This window comes from Meriones unguiculatus, chromosome 14 (assembly GCF_030254825.1).
Source record: "Meriones unguiculatus strain TT.TT164.6M chromosome 14, Bangor_MerUng_6.1, whole genome shotgun sequence".
NCBI classification, from domain to species: domain Eukaryota; kingdom Metazoa; phylum Chordata; class Mammalia; order Rodentia; family Muridae; genus Meriones; species Meriones unguiculatus.
In genome coordinates, this window is record NC_083361.1 from 28,998,900 (window position 1) to 29,013,814 (window position 14,915).

The 14,915-nt window shown below is 41.7% G+C and overlaps 1 protein-coding gene across 5 annotated transcripts in view; it reads left to right on the forward strand.

The window, feature by feature from the left end:
• The first annotated feature begins 4,308 nt into the window (after positions 1 to 4,308).
• The window catches only part of Rnf141 (ring finger protein 141), a 31,110-nt gene continuing 20,503 nt past the window's right edge, over positions 4,309 to 14,915 (forward strand). The window contains exons 1-3 of one of the 5 annotated variants that reach the window (XM_021627920.2): positions 4,309 to 4,426; positions 11,240 to 11,431; positions 14,392 to 14,500. In XM_021627920.2, coding sequence (XP_021483595.1) covers positions 11,289 to 11,431; positions 14,392 to 14,500 — 252 coding nt within the window. In that variant the 5' untranslated portion in view covers positions 4,309 to 4,426; positions 11,240 to 11,288. The other 4 variants (XM_060367044.1, XM_060367043.1, XM_060367045.1 and 1 more) reach the window with 4 other exon arrangements.

Genomic DNA, 14,915 nt, shown 5'->3' on the forward strand with positions numbered 1-14,915 from the left:
TTGGGGGGCAATGTTTTGTGTTGTTTGTTTTTTTTTTTTAATTTAAGTGTATGGAACTGGTATGCATTGGAGACGATGTCAGAGAGGAGAGGCAAACCTCATCCTCACTTGGACGGAAGCAAGGCTTCATCTGCTGGAATCTTGCCCTGCATGGGAACTCCCAATGCAGGTAAAACAAAACACAAAGGCACTCACTCAGAATGACAGCAGTTCAGTGGGTAAGCCAGAGTTTGCATCTGGGTGGAGGAAGACTCTTGGGGGGTCAATGAGAACTGAGCAATGAGGTTTGATAAGTGGATCTGCAGCTCCCATTGGGTACTTCTCATTATGAATCCTACTTAAGTCTCCAGCTGTGCGAGCAGAACAGCTTCCCTGGAGACCCCTGCACTGCGGATAACTGGCTGAGTTAACACAGTGTGGCAGGGCAAGGGGCAGTTATCCTTGTGGTAATGGGTAGATTTCCTTAATTTTCCTCTCCCAAGATTATGGTTTGAGAGACACTACCATGTCCTTCATTCACTGGAAGTGTTAAAGCAGATACCCAGCCCTTCTGGTCTCGCTAAAACCAGAGGACACTCCTGGAGCAATGCACCAACCCTCCACGTTTATCTACATGAATATCACTCAACATTCTCACCGGCCAGTGGGGTTACCATCCGCGTGGTATTGAGTTTTCCCTTGGCTTATTCTGTTCACTGACGTATCTTCCACAGAGCACATCAACCATCTCTGCTGAGGTTTCCATTTCCCTAACAGCACCGTGACCATTTCCTCTAGGTGTTACCTCATCTACCAGATCTGCTGTCTCTGTTGAGCACAGCTTCTATTTCTCTGGACACTGCCACACCCACAAGGCCTACTGAGCTTGCCAGACTCCATGCTGCTTCCTTGGCACTATCCAGACACCACAGAGCTTCCTCTCACAACCCTTTCTCCTAGAGACTCTGATGTCTGCTTCTCCCACCACCAGAGTCCTCCAGGCACTGCCAACCCCTCAGCTGACATCACTGACACCAGCAGCGATACTTGAATCCTGAAGCCAAGCTGATGTGAAAAGTGTTGATGTCTGGTGCCATTCATTGCTGTAGTTCATTCATGCCTACAGGAGCTCGTCTCTAAACATGGCCATACAGGATTGGATTGCAATGAAATACAAGAATGGGCAATGCATAAAACTAGAGGTGGTGTGTGAGCTCCCAAACTGTTTCACCATGAAATCAGAGGGCTGGGGGACAGATCATGTGCAGAAGCAGACAAAAGGAAGAACGGAGTAAGATACAGAAACCCCAGACTGCAGCATCCTGGAAGATGACAGAGTCGAGGGTTTTGGTGTTTTTGTTGTTTTGTTTTGTTGTTTTGTTTTGTCTCTATGTAGCCAGGCTCTCCTGGAACTCATTATTTAGACCAGGCTGGCCTCAAACTCAGACATCCTGTTTCTGCTCAGATTAAAGGAATTCCCCACCACTGCCCCGCCAGAGATTTGATCTTTGGCAAGGCTAACTAATTCCTCTTTATTCTACACCAAGAATTGAAGGTGGTACCCGTGAAGAAAAGCGATAGAGTGGTTGCCTGGCAACCCTGGAGTCTAACCTGCTTTCACCCGCTTGCTCTGTAGTCCTTAAGCAAATCACTTCCTACCCCTGGGTCTTGTTTCCTCATCTGTAAGGAATGTTGGAGAGAATGATTGTTAGTTAGGCCTGTCAGCCTTGCAGTTTCATACAGGAAGTTGATAGCGTGTGCCATCTAGCCACTCAGAGTCACCCTTCAGTATTCCCACAGTCCTGACACAGATGTTCAGTGACCTTACAGACTGACAGGAGGCCCAGGACATACTTTCCTAGGGGAAAAAAAAATGTACATTTCAAAAGGCAAATGCCTCAGAGCTTTGGTACGGGACTGTACTCAACAGCGATTGCATTCAGTCCTCACATTTGCATTGACTGGAAAATTCCTAAACTGTGGAGATCTGAATACCCATGACAAATTACAGCATTTATTGAAAAAAATTTCTTTTTCTTATAGTAAGATGAATTTAGAGACTTCTTCTATAACTCTTATTATCTAAATATATGATTTCCTATAAACATTTGACACTTAACATTTGACATATAACATTTGTTATATGTAAGAAAAAGGTTTCCTTGTCCTGCTACAGAATAACTTTATGACAGAGGATGGTTAATTGCTTATACTTTATGGTGATTTGGATAAGAATGGCCCCCATAGGCTCATGTATTTGAATGCTTAGTCCCTAGGGAATGGCACTATTTGAAAGGATTAGAAGGATTAGGAAGTGTGGCCTTGTTAGAAAAAAATGTGTCCCTGGTTGAGTTTTGAAGCTTTGAGGTTTCAAAGACCCTTTCCAGGCCCAGTGTTTCTCTCTGGGCCCATGGGTCAGGGTGTAGCTATCAGTTACTTCTCCAGAGCCATACATGCTGCCATGCTCCCTGCCATGATGATAATGGACTAAGCCTCTGAAACTGTGAGCCAGCCCCAATTAATTACTTTCTTTAATAAGAGTTGCACAAGCTCATGGTGTCTCTTCACAGCAATAGAACAGTGACTGTGACATGTTTAGAGTAACACTAATAAGATAGTGATCTTATTTTCTTTTACATTCTAGTTACTTCATCATGCTTATACAAAGATAAAAAGGAAGGTGTTAATGCTCAGCAGCACCTGACTAGATTTGTCATTAATGATCCTAATTTATATATCCTGGTCTTGCAATTGCTCCTGTTTTCCAATCTTTGTTGTACTCACTGTAAAAAGGGGTACTGGTCCCACTCTGTAAAAGTGTAGATAACTTACAGACAGTGATTTTTTTTTTTAATTTGACTTCTGGGCTTAGATTAGGCAGAAGTATGAGCCTTTTAAAAATAAGCTAGCTACGTCTCTCCCCATAACTTTATTGAAATATAGCTGGCAAACATATGAGGAAGGTGTGTCATTCGAGAAGTTTTCACATTCGTGTCTGTGAAGCCACCATCCAAGAGAGCAAACGTAGCACCCTAAAATGTTTCTCCCTACCCCTTTGAAGGTTTCAAGGACTGGTGCTTGAATCTGAACCAAGGTTCAATGCATGCTAGGCAAAGGTTCTACCACTGAGTTAGCCACCTCAAGCCCCCTTTATAGCACTGTAGTGTTTTCTACCTGTCACCATTCTCTAATGACATCTGATTTTGTAACTAAAGAGTCCTTGGGTGGGAGAACCTTTTCTAGAAATTTTCAGGAAGGTCTGTCCTCTTTCAGCCTAAGTATTTCAGGTTCATCCACGTTGGTGTCAACCACGTGCTGTTTATTATTGCCGAGTAATCCTCCATTGTGTGGCTTTTCTTCAACTCTTTCATTCACCTGTTGACATGTATCTTAGGGTTTCTATTGCTGTGAACAGACACCATGACCACAGAAACTCTTATAAAGAAAAACGATTAATTTGGGCTGGCTTACAGTTCAGAGGTTTAGTCCATAATAGTCATGGTAGGAAGCCTGGCAGAACACAGGCAAACAGGGTGCTGGAGAGGTAGCTGAGAGTTCTGCATCTGGATCAGCAGGGAGCAGGAAAAGAGAGACCCTGCGCCTGTCTTGAGCATCTGAAACCTCAAACCCACCCCCAGTGACATATTTTCTCCAACAAGGTCACACCTCTTAATAGTGATACTCCCTATGGGACTATGGAGAGCATTTTCACTCAAACCACCACAACAGGTATCTGATATTGGTGTTCTAGTCTTTGTATGGACGTAGGTTAGAAGCAGGATGAGTGGTTTATGTGTTTGGAACATGATGCTTAGGTTCTAAAGAAATAGTCACAATTTCTTTCGATTGTACCATTTTTACATTCCCAACAAACAATCTATAATAATTCCAGGGGTTCAACATCCTTGTCAACACTTAATATAGTCCTTTCAATTTTAGCACTTGTGGGTATTTCATTGATACTTTCCTTTTAATTTGCATTTCCTTAGTGAGTAACAATGTCAGACATCATTTCGTATGCTTATTTGCTATTTATAAATCTATAAGGCAAGTCCAGTTTTTCGCCATTTAAGAAATTTGGGCTGTTACTTTTCTGAGGTGTAAGAATTGTTTGTGTATTCTAATTAGAAGCCAATTAAAATGAATTAAATACATTTTGCTTTTCTCAAGCCTGTGGCTTGCCTCTTTATATTTTGTCTTTTTTTACAAAATTATTTTATTTTGTTGATATGTATGTACGTGAGTGGAGTACACAGCCTTGAGCCACAGAAACCTCCAAAGCCAGCAGGTGGGGTGGAGCTCCGTCTCCAGGCAACGCGCGAGGGCGTGGCCTTACGTCACTGAGGTGCGACTGGGAGGCCTGCCGCGGCGCTGCCGCCTAGCGGGTTTAGCTAAGTAGCGGCGGAGGCGGCGGCGCTGGCGCGGGGAGAGCGATGCCTTAGACGGGGTGAGCCTTGCAGCGCCGCCCCCTCGCCATGTCCCTTCCCAGCCGCTCCACGGTCCTGGGGCGGGGAGAGGAGGCGCGGGCAGCACCGGGCTGCGGATCCGGGTTTCGGAGGAGCTAGGCCGCCCTGGTCAGGGCCTCGGCTGCGGGCTGGGGGGACCAGCTTCCACGGCCGGGCGGATGCTCTGGGTCCGCCTCGGCGGTGGTGCTGAGGAGAGGTTTCCGCGACCAGCTCAGGCTTGTTTTGAATCTTGGCGCTGGCTCAGTGTGCAGTTTAGCTGTTGGTTAGCTGAGCGGGTGCGCCGAGGAGGGGCCGAGGGGCGGGGGCCGGAGCGGGAGGGTAGCCACAGGGCAAGGGGAAAGCCTGGGCCCGTAGCTTGGGCTAGCCCTCCTTCTAAACTCGCCCTGGCAGTGCATCTGGGCCTCTGCTTGTCAAACTAATTGCTACCTTGAGAACTGACCTTTTAAAAAAAAGTTTCCTTGCTAATCATGATTGTAGGGTAAGTTGCCTTCTGTGTGCAGTTTCATTGCAGAATGTGGCTTTACTATTGCTGGAAGTTGTTCCCGCCTACCTGTTAAATAAATGGCAGCCGCTTTTCTCATGTCTTGCTACTGGCAGATACGTAGCTGCGGTAACACTTCAGTTGCTTTTAATCCGTATGTCTCAAAGTAAGCTTATCTTTCCACTCCTACTGCCCATTCTTGCTAGCGAAGTACATCCTTCAGAATTTTGCGTGGGGTGTGAGCTGCCTACTGACCAGTGTTCCTGGTAGTTGTCTTTGAGAAGTAATGCTTCTGAATTCAGAACCCTCAGAAGTAGCATCGATTTTTTTTTTTTACCCCTTTAATGCTGGCTGGTTTCAGTTTCTGTATTATTTTCCTCCTTCACATGATTGTGTTTTTCAAAAATGCGTTCTTTGTCATTTGACATAAGAAAGCAGTATATATATGTGTGTGTGTGTGAAATACATGTATATATATGGGAAAACAGTATGTATATATATGAAACACAGATATATGTATATATATATATATTTGATTTCTTCTTTGGATACATCTAAATTCTTGTAACTAGAGGAAATTTATTTCTCTTTCTAAAAAGGGAGAGGTATAAAGAGAATTCATACAAATCTAGGATATTTTATTCTAAGAAGTATACTTACTAAGCACACTGGCACTATTAGAACTCCAGCAATTACCCGGTACTCTATTTATAGATTTTCAGTCTTTTCTTTTTTCTCCTCCTTAAGACCTTTGACCTGAGAACAAGCATTTTAGATTCTATGCTGATCTGAGTAGCCTAGTCATTGGACTGTTATATCTGTGTTAATTTCAACAACTGATACTTGTAAATTTAGAGTTTTGTAAACAGCGAATAATAAAGTAAATAGTGTCCTTTGCGACCCAGCCCAGTTGTAGGACTTAGTATTTATTACTAAGATTGAAGATGTTGCAAAATTTAACAAACTTCGAAGGTGCCTTTGATACCACAGTCCTTGTCAGCTAGTCATCCTGGGGGGGGGGGGATGCATATGCGCACCAGAGGTCAGCCTTGTGTCTACTTAGACTACACCTTCTGGCCAGCAAGTCCGAGGGATCCTCCCTTCTCCGCCTTCCGAGCACTAAGATCACAAGTGTGCCATCTCACTGTCTTCAGTGGGTTCAGGGCTAGAACTCGGCCTAGTGCTTCCTGGACGCACCTTCCCAGCTGAGCTCTCCAGCCGCCACCTGGTCACCTTGCACGTTGATTGGCTCAGTTTTCATCTACGTCATTTCTGAATGGCTTATGGTTTACATTTTCAGAGAGCTCCGGTTTGTGAGAATTATTAGTGGCGCAGTTGTTACATTCATGTAAGGAATACTTGAATTACAACAAATCATTTGTTAGAAAAAGAAGCAATCAACTGTATGTGCCACCCACTGAAGAATGTGGCATTTTTGGAATCCTTGATGTTCCTGTGAGTTTCAGAATAACAGATCTTATTTAGAAAGTCCTCCAGCTGCTGTCGGAAGCACAGCTCTTTCTTGTTAGAAGGGACCCAGGCCACAAGCTCTCTCAGGAATCTTGGCCACAGACTTTTCTTTTACTGAAGTTTATTGCCAGTGATTTGCAGATTATGTCTGTAAGCAATACTGCTGTTCTGTAATTTCCAAGGAGATATTTTGTTCTGAAGGTTTCCCAATATATATACTTATCAGGGATAAATTTTCACAATTTTACATTTTCCATAAATATATTTCTAACTTCAAGTTTATGTTAGTGTGGTAGAACTTAATAAAAGATGGTAGGTGAGTAATGAAAAAAAAATGGCTAGTGAAATATTGTATTCTTATCTACTATCCAACAGTGAGAACACAGCTGTGTGTCCTGGAGAACTCGTGGGGGAGGCAAGTGAGTTAATTGAATGATGCATGCTGTGATAGCAGTATGTAGATCATCAAGGAGAGACAGCGAAAAGGTTGTGGCTGGGGACTGAAGGGCTTCAGCAGATTGCTTTTGTGGGTACTTATGTCAGTGGCTCCATATTACAAGTAAATAATTGCCATATTTTTACACTGGTGATGAGATTGGTTAATATTGGCTCAATGTTGGGTCCTCCCTTCTTCCACGCCCTCAGGTAGGCATGGAGTCAGTGACTCAGTTTCCTGGAATTATGTGCAATTGCAAGAAACCAACATGCTGCCTCACACTATAAACCTTGTCGTTCAAAGTTAGGGTAACAGAGAGACAGTGCAACATTCTCTAATTCAGGAAACAACAAAGGCTTTTCAGGTGGGTTTCGATGAGCAGCATAGGGTATCACAATATGACATTGGCATAAGAAGTCTTTAAGGTACAAATACTTTTTGAAGTAGCAGATAAAAAAGTGTGCTGGAACCTTCCTTCCCCTTCCTTAAAAAGGAAGTTGAAGCTCTCCTATGAAAGTACCTGCCTTTTACGGGGGAAAGGAAGGCATCTTACAGTGAGAGATGGGGCTCAGAGCCAAAGAAACCAGCACAGACTTTTCTAAGGAATCCCTTCCTTGCTACTTTCCCAACTCCATTGTCTACTCTTTGTCCAGTGAGTGTCTAGGCTTTGGGTCCTATTTAGGATCTTATTTCTCTTGTGAGGACTGTACAGTGTGCATAGTTTTCTCCTGTTTGTTTAGTTAATCTTGAAAACAGTTGGAGACCCAGAGGTAGAGGAGGGAACTTTTGCCTCCATACAAATTTTGATTCAGTTGTCCTTAGTTCCATTAAGTCTTGAGACCTTTTCAGAAATTTCGTTTTCTTTGTTAGGCAGTGTAGATGGAAATGGAAGTTTCAGTCAGGCTGATTAGAGTCTGACTGTTTATTAAGCTGCTATGGCAAAGCTTGAGGAAGTCAAGTCTCATTCTGACTTCCTGAGCAAAATGTAAGGTTATAGCAGTGGTTTTCAACCTTCCTAATGCTGCAACCCTTAAATACAGTTCCTCATGTTGTGCTGACCTTGACTATGAAATTATTTTCGTTGCTACTTCATAACTATGAATTATAATGGAAAAATCTGATGGTCTTTGGGGTAGCAACCGCCGGTTGAAAATTGCTGGGTTAAAGGTTAGTGCCATTGATTTGCACCTGAAAATTCTCTACAGTGCTCATTAGATGAACTTCCGATCTTTTAAATTTTAAAATCTTTCATATTATGTCATTGAAAAGTTCACGTGTATTGAAACAGCCCTTTCCATTGCTGTGTGGTAGGGCATTCTTAAAGTAAGTCTGGTCTTCTCCTCTGTACTTATTGGCCAATCTGCTCTTCGTAAGCATGCAAATATTTGAACAGGCTGTTGTGCTGCCCGGGCCATTACCTAGTTATACGCAGTCTCCGTCAGTCACCTTGTTTCTGTTTCTAGACCGTGACTTGAATGTGTTCTGATTTATTGGTGTGACTGCCGTGAGCTGAATAAAAACCTCCTGTGTGGCCAGCCCATTGTATAACAGAGTGGGAGGTAGACGTCTGCTTCTAGCCATCTTCGCTAGACCTATCATTCTGTTGTTTTGATCTAAAACCCCAGGACTTCTCTATTTTTGTGCTGCTTTAAAGCACATCTGGCCTTGGTGCTTTTGTCCCATCAGCTTTTCAGAACACATTCTAGAGGTAACATCGCGCTCTATTTATAGACTTAGCCAGTCCCTGAGTCTTACTCAGTAGATACAGTTAATTCATTTTAGCTTTGGTCGGCCAGATTGTGCAAGCAAACCTAATTTTGCCTTCCACTTATCCTAAAAAAAATCTTCAACAGCCATCTTTTTTTATTTTTTTGGTTTTTATTTTGGTCTCAGTGTCTCCTTTCTCCAGTCACCCGGTGTCTTTATTTCCCTCCTAGGCACCATGATCTACCTATCTCATACGCTTTTGGACACTTCTGTGTAAAGCGTCCCCCCACCGTGCCCTGACTCTTACAGACCCAGACTATCTTTCTGGACTTCAGTGTTTGCCCAGGGTTTGTTTTCCAACTCAAGACTGGTGCCTTTCACCCACTTTTAGGCTTTCAAGGCTTCTACCCTTGTTTGTGTAGTGGTTCTTGTTTTGTAATTATATATCTGTATGATTTTTGCCCTTCTCCAGCTGTGTTGGATGCCCTGTGGTGCCAAGAACCCTGTCTTTTCAAGTTTGCTTTCTATCCTGTCCCTCAGACATAAGCAACATGCATAGTACTTTTTAAATATATTTTATTTTCATTTATTTATTGTTTTAGTTTTCCAAGACAAGGTTTCTCTGTGTAGCCATGGCTTTCCTAAACTTGCTCTGTAGAGCAGTCTGGCCTTGAACTCAGAGATCTGCCTGCCTCTGCTTCCTGGGTGCTGGGATTAAAGGTGTGTGAAAGAAGCATGCCACCCACCCGCCTCCCCAGCTAAACATTGATTGTTAGAATAACAGTGGTTTCTAGCTGGTCTGTAGCCATTTGCTCATGCTTCCACACGTGTGAATCAGAACCTGAAAAGTAAAGGTAGCTTGTCATTTCAGTCTCTAGGCAGTAAGTGTCAGCGTGAAGTTACTGCTTTTCTTGGTAGGGGCTTACTCTAATGTCTAATGCTATACCCTACTTTTCATACTATAATTTGTTTACATTTTTTTCTTAGGTTTTGGGCATTTATGAATTTTTGTTTGGAGGCTGTCCTTGCTTAGAATAAAATGAAGTTCAAAATACTGTTGTATTTTGAGATGTCACTAGTCTGTGACACCTAGGAACCACTGAGGTGAATTCCCTGGACACCTCTAAGCTGGGGATTTTAATGGTCCTCTTTGGATATAGGTGGTATGAATCTGTTATACTTGGACATATTTAAAATGTAATCTTTTGCCTTCAGAAATTAGGTTTTAGTAGTCGGTGGTTTTCTTTTTTATTGTTCCTCTAGTATGGTATTTGTTGCTACTACATAGGTTCAGATCCAAAATAGTAATGGGGAATTATTTTTAGTACAGTTGTACTTTTACAATATTAACAGCAGCTTTTTAAAAACTCTCAGATAGTACATCAAATTTTAATACCCAAGTGATACATCTTTATGGTTCTAACCTTTGAAGTCATATTTTTAAACATTTATTTTTCTTGTGTGTATGCATATGTGTGTCTAGGGTGCACACACTGTAGCTCATGTCTGGAGGTCAGAGGACACCTCCAAGCGTTGGTTCTCTCTATCATGCGAGTCCTGGAGATAGAACTCAAGTTGTCAGGCTTGGCAACCAGTGCCTCAGCCTACTAGCCACCTTTCTAGCCTATAGTCACATCTTTTATATTTAAAGCTACAATGTCATTTATTTTTATTAAACAGCAAAGCGAGTTTTCTGCTAAAGTTATTTTCTGTGTAATTGTTACAACTTCACTTGCTTTATGTGGTAAAGGTATTAATTTGAATAAAAGCAAAATACAGGTTTTTTATGGTAAATGGAATTTCTTGAGGTAAGAGTTAAAAGTTCACATACCGTAAACTAACCATTTCCTTATCTATAGAATAAAGATATAAAAATACATCTACCCTATAGGATGCTGTGAGTAATACATGATGTCATATAGGAAGCCTTTAGTTTGGAGTCTGACATATATTAGTCTGAAAATGTTCTTGCTTCTCTCTTCTCTCTCTCTCTCTCTCTCTCTCTCTCTCTCTGTGTGTGTGTGTGTGTTGGGTTTTGTTTTGGTAATTAAGAGACCCATCACTCTTCCAGTATTATAAGTGAATTATTTAGCTGTATGATTCTGAAAATAAGTAACAAATTTTTACTTTAAAAACTATGATTAAATAAATTGTATCTCAAATTCATTTAGTTGACTGAATCCCCACTTCCAGTGCTTGTAGTTTTCTTTGCTTTTTGAAGGATGAGTGTACTAGATAGTTTTATGTCAACTTGACACAAGCTAACATCATCTGAGAAGGAGGAACCTCACTTGAGAAGTTACTTCCATAAGATGGGGCTATACGCAAGCCTGTAGGTCATCTTCTTAATTGGTTGTCAGTTGGGGAGGGCTCAGTCCATTGTGGGTGGGGTCACCCCTAGGCTGGAGGTCCTGGGTTTTATAAGAAAGCAAGGTAAGCAAGCCACAGATCAAGCCAGTAAGCAGCACTCCTCCATTGCGTCTACATCAGCTTCTGCCTCCAGATTTCTGCCCTGTTTGAGTTCCTATCCTGACTTCCTTAAATGGTGAACAGTAATATGGAAGTTTAAGCCAAATAAACCCTTTCTTCCCCAAGTTGCTTTGGTCATGGTATTTCAACACAGCAATAGTAAAACTAAGACAGTGAGTATATTAGTATTTTTATATTTATGTAAAATAACTTTTGCATTGTATTTAACAGAAACTATGTGAAGAAACTCTTTCTGAATTCTGAAAGACTTCATTTCACCATGGGACAGCAAATTTCGGATCAGACACAGTTGGTCATTAACAAGTTACCAGAAAAAGTAGCAAAACACGTCACCTTGGTTCGAGAAAGTGGCTCCTTAACTTATGAAGAATTTCTTGGGAGAGTAGCTGAACTCAATGATGTGTAAGGCCTGCTCATTTTCATTCTATTTTCTCTGTCTGTGTGCCCCGCTTGTCATGACTGTGAGGTACCACACGCACTGATGGTAGGAATGGATCGGTTTGCATGAGTTAGTAATTCACTCGAGGCAGACTGTAACGTAGCTGTTTTAAAATGTGGGAGGGGAACAGAGGCATGGGAGGAACTTAAAATGAAATTCAGAACACAGACGACAGGTATAGAAGCAATTCTAAAATGTACCACAGCTCAGCAGTGTGTGCTAAGAGGCTGTAATTGACACATAAACAGGAGAGAATTTGCCACTCAGTCACTAAAGGAAATGCCTTGGCCAGCCAAAAGCACCACCATGTGCCAGGGCATGTGGCACTCTTTGTCCACTAAAGTACCTGTGCAGCAAAAGGTCACTTTTAAGTCTGCTTACTTCTGAGTGAGTTTCTGTCTAAGACAGGCTGTAAGTTTCTCCACCTGGAACTTAGTCTTTTTTATAGACTTCACCTCAATTTTTGTGCTGATCTATATGGGAGCTTTTAAAATCCGAAGGGCTCTTTGCCCTTGAGGAGCTTCTATGCTTTCTCAATGCTGCTGCTTTGTTCCCCCCATGACAGATGGCTGGGTGACACTTTCTCTTAAACCTTCCTCTGGTAGCATCTACTTCTACTTCTTTATTCTGTATCAATCTTCTGTCTATGTGGGAGCTTAGGTAAAACTTGCCTAAGACATTTTAAATGACATCTTTTAAAAATGTTTCTATTTTATGTGTATGAGTTTTGCCTTGCCTGTATGTGTGTGCACCACTCCCATGCCTGGTCCCTGTAGAAGCCAAGAGAGGGCAGCAGATCCCCTGGGATTGGAGTTACAGACTTGTGGGCTGTCCTGTTGTTGCTGGAAATTGAACTCAGGTCACCTGGAGGAGCAGTGGGTACTTTTAACCACTGAGCCATCTTTTCAGCCCCCTTAAGTAATACCTTAAAGTTCTCTCTAGTCTCTTCATTCTAATCAATGATCACTGAGCACATAATATTCTCAGAGCTCAGTGCTAATGGTTTGAGCATTTGAACTGATAAACCATTTGAAATATTGAAAATATTTTAAATATTGATGACACTCCAACTGTCTCTGAATTGGACGTTCTTTCCATAATTCTACATTACTTCTCATTCAACTACCTCAAAGCCCAGGACCACTATATATAAATTTGTAGTAATATAGTCACTATTAATAGCTTGCAGTGATATATATGCGCCTATTTCAGAGGCATTTATGACATAAGGCACATATTGCAATATGAAACATGTTAGGTAAGAAGATCATACTCTCTTTGTGAACATGGCGTCTTTTTTCAGTCAGTTGTGAAGGCTAAAGGAACATCTTAAGGTTTTATCAGGAGTTGCTTTCTTTTAAGAACACTGGATTTTACTTACTGAAAAAAGAAAAGTAGCTTTTTTCTGAGATCATATTTGTAAGGAGTAAAATAGGATTAAGAATTTAGTACTATCAGAAGAAGAGGGTACCTTACTTTTGTTCCAACTTTAAAAAAAAATTACATTTATGTATTTGTGGAGGTCAGAAGACATGTAGAGGTCAGAAGACAACTTGCAGGAATCTCTCCTACCATGTGTGTCCCAGGGATTGAATTTAGGCGGTCAGGCCTGATGGCAAGTGCCTTTACACTGAGCATCTGAGCCATCTCTCCCATGCATTGTTCCAACTCTTAGGAAGAGAAATTAATAACATTTGCCATCTTTTAGTCCTTGAATTTATATATGTAAACTCGGACTATTTGATGAGCTTTTGCTTATTGATGTAAAGTTTTTAGAAAAAAAAAACAACTGTGACATCACTTGCATGCTAAATTATTGGGTAAGAGTAAAAATAGATTCTTTTTACTTATTTGGCACGGGATATTTGAATGGATTTGAAGGGTTTGCTTTGGTTTTGTGTTGAGAATCAAACCTAAGCTGTTGTGGTGGCTTCACACTATGCAATACCAGCAGTGTAGCTTGAAATTCATTTCCGGGGGCTGCGGTTGAATGTTTTCTAAGTGCAGTGCTCTCTGCTGTCTGCCGACCATGAAGTCAAACCTGCAGATGCACGTCTTGATACCCAGGAAACAGCTGGAAGCTGGCATGACTGAGTTATTCCCCTTGGCTGACTTTACTGAGGCCAGTTGCTTTACTTATCTGGAAGGCACTTACTGTATGCAGCTCTTCTTCTGGGGCTCAGAGAGCAGTAGCAGTGATAAAGGGAGCTGCAGTCTCGAGTCTCTAGACTGATTGTAGTTGATGTGGATAGCAAGATACTGAAAGTGTTGTGTTGTCTTTATGGCAGCTTGGCTCTTGTACCACTTCATGTGGAAAGGCAATGGAGCTGTATGTAAAATCACAATATGTTTTACTTGGCTGAGACGAAAATTACTATAAATTAAAACTTTCAAAAAGGTATGTTCATGTGGTTATGTAAACAGGACTCAACCAAGAACAAGGTATTCTGTGTTTTTGGTCAGCATTTGTATAAATTAAGCTAGCAAACTTTTACTTAAAGTGCCAGGTTTCTTGGACTATGTTTGTTGGTGCTAATTGTTATGATTATTTGTTTTCTTTTAGGTAGGACCTCATGCAGCCTAGGCTGGCCTCAAGCTCTTCTTGAACTCTTGATCCTCCATCTTTCCATCTGCCAAGTGCTGAGACCACAGACTAGTGTCAGCATGCCCAGCTTTGGACTAATTTTTTTCTGACATCTTTTTTAGACACTCAAAGACCATTGAAATATAGATATATGGAGATAAGTATTCTGCAGAGCTTTTGACTTTAAAAACATCAGAAACTAAGTGTGTGTTCAGAACATTGTTTCTGTGCTATAGGAATCTCACTATAATCACTCCCTATTGAAAAAGGTTTCTTGAGTCTGGTTTCAAAGCTCTATTACTTTTCATAAAAATAACAATTGTGCTTACCTCTTTTTAGAACTGCTAAGGTAGCTGCTGGCCAGGAAAAACATCTTCTCTTTGAGGTACAACCTGGGTCTGATTCCTCTGCCTTTTGGAAAGTAGTTGTCCGGGTGGTCTGCACCAAGGTAAGACTGGTGGAGTCTTATAATGCTTTGGTAGTTAGAGGCACATTTAATAATACAATAGATTTTGTAAATAAATGTCACTGATCTGTTAGTCTTATAAAGCTTAGATGTGTGGGTGAGTGAGTGAAGTGTGTGTCTGTGTGTGTGTTATATGTTAATCTCTATGTGCATGTGTACATCATGGTCAAGGCCAGAGGTCGACATCAGGTGTTGGCCTCTGTTGATCTTCACCTTATGTTTTAAGGCAGGGTCTTTCACTGAACCTGAGCTCACTCTGTGTTTTGGCTAGGCTGGCAGGCCAGGAACCCCACCCCATGCCCAGGATCTGCTCATCTCTGCTCCTCCAGTGCCGAGCGGCTTACAAACCCACACCATTGTACCCAGATATTATGTGGGTACTGAGTAACTGAGCTTA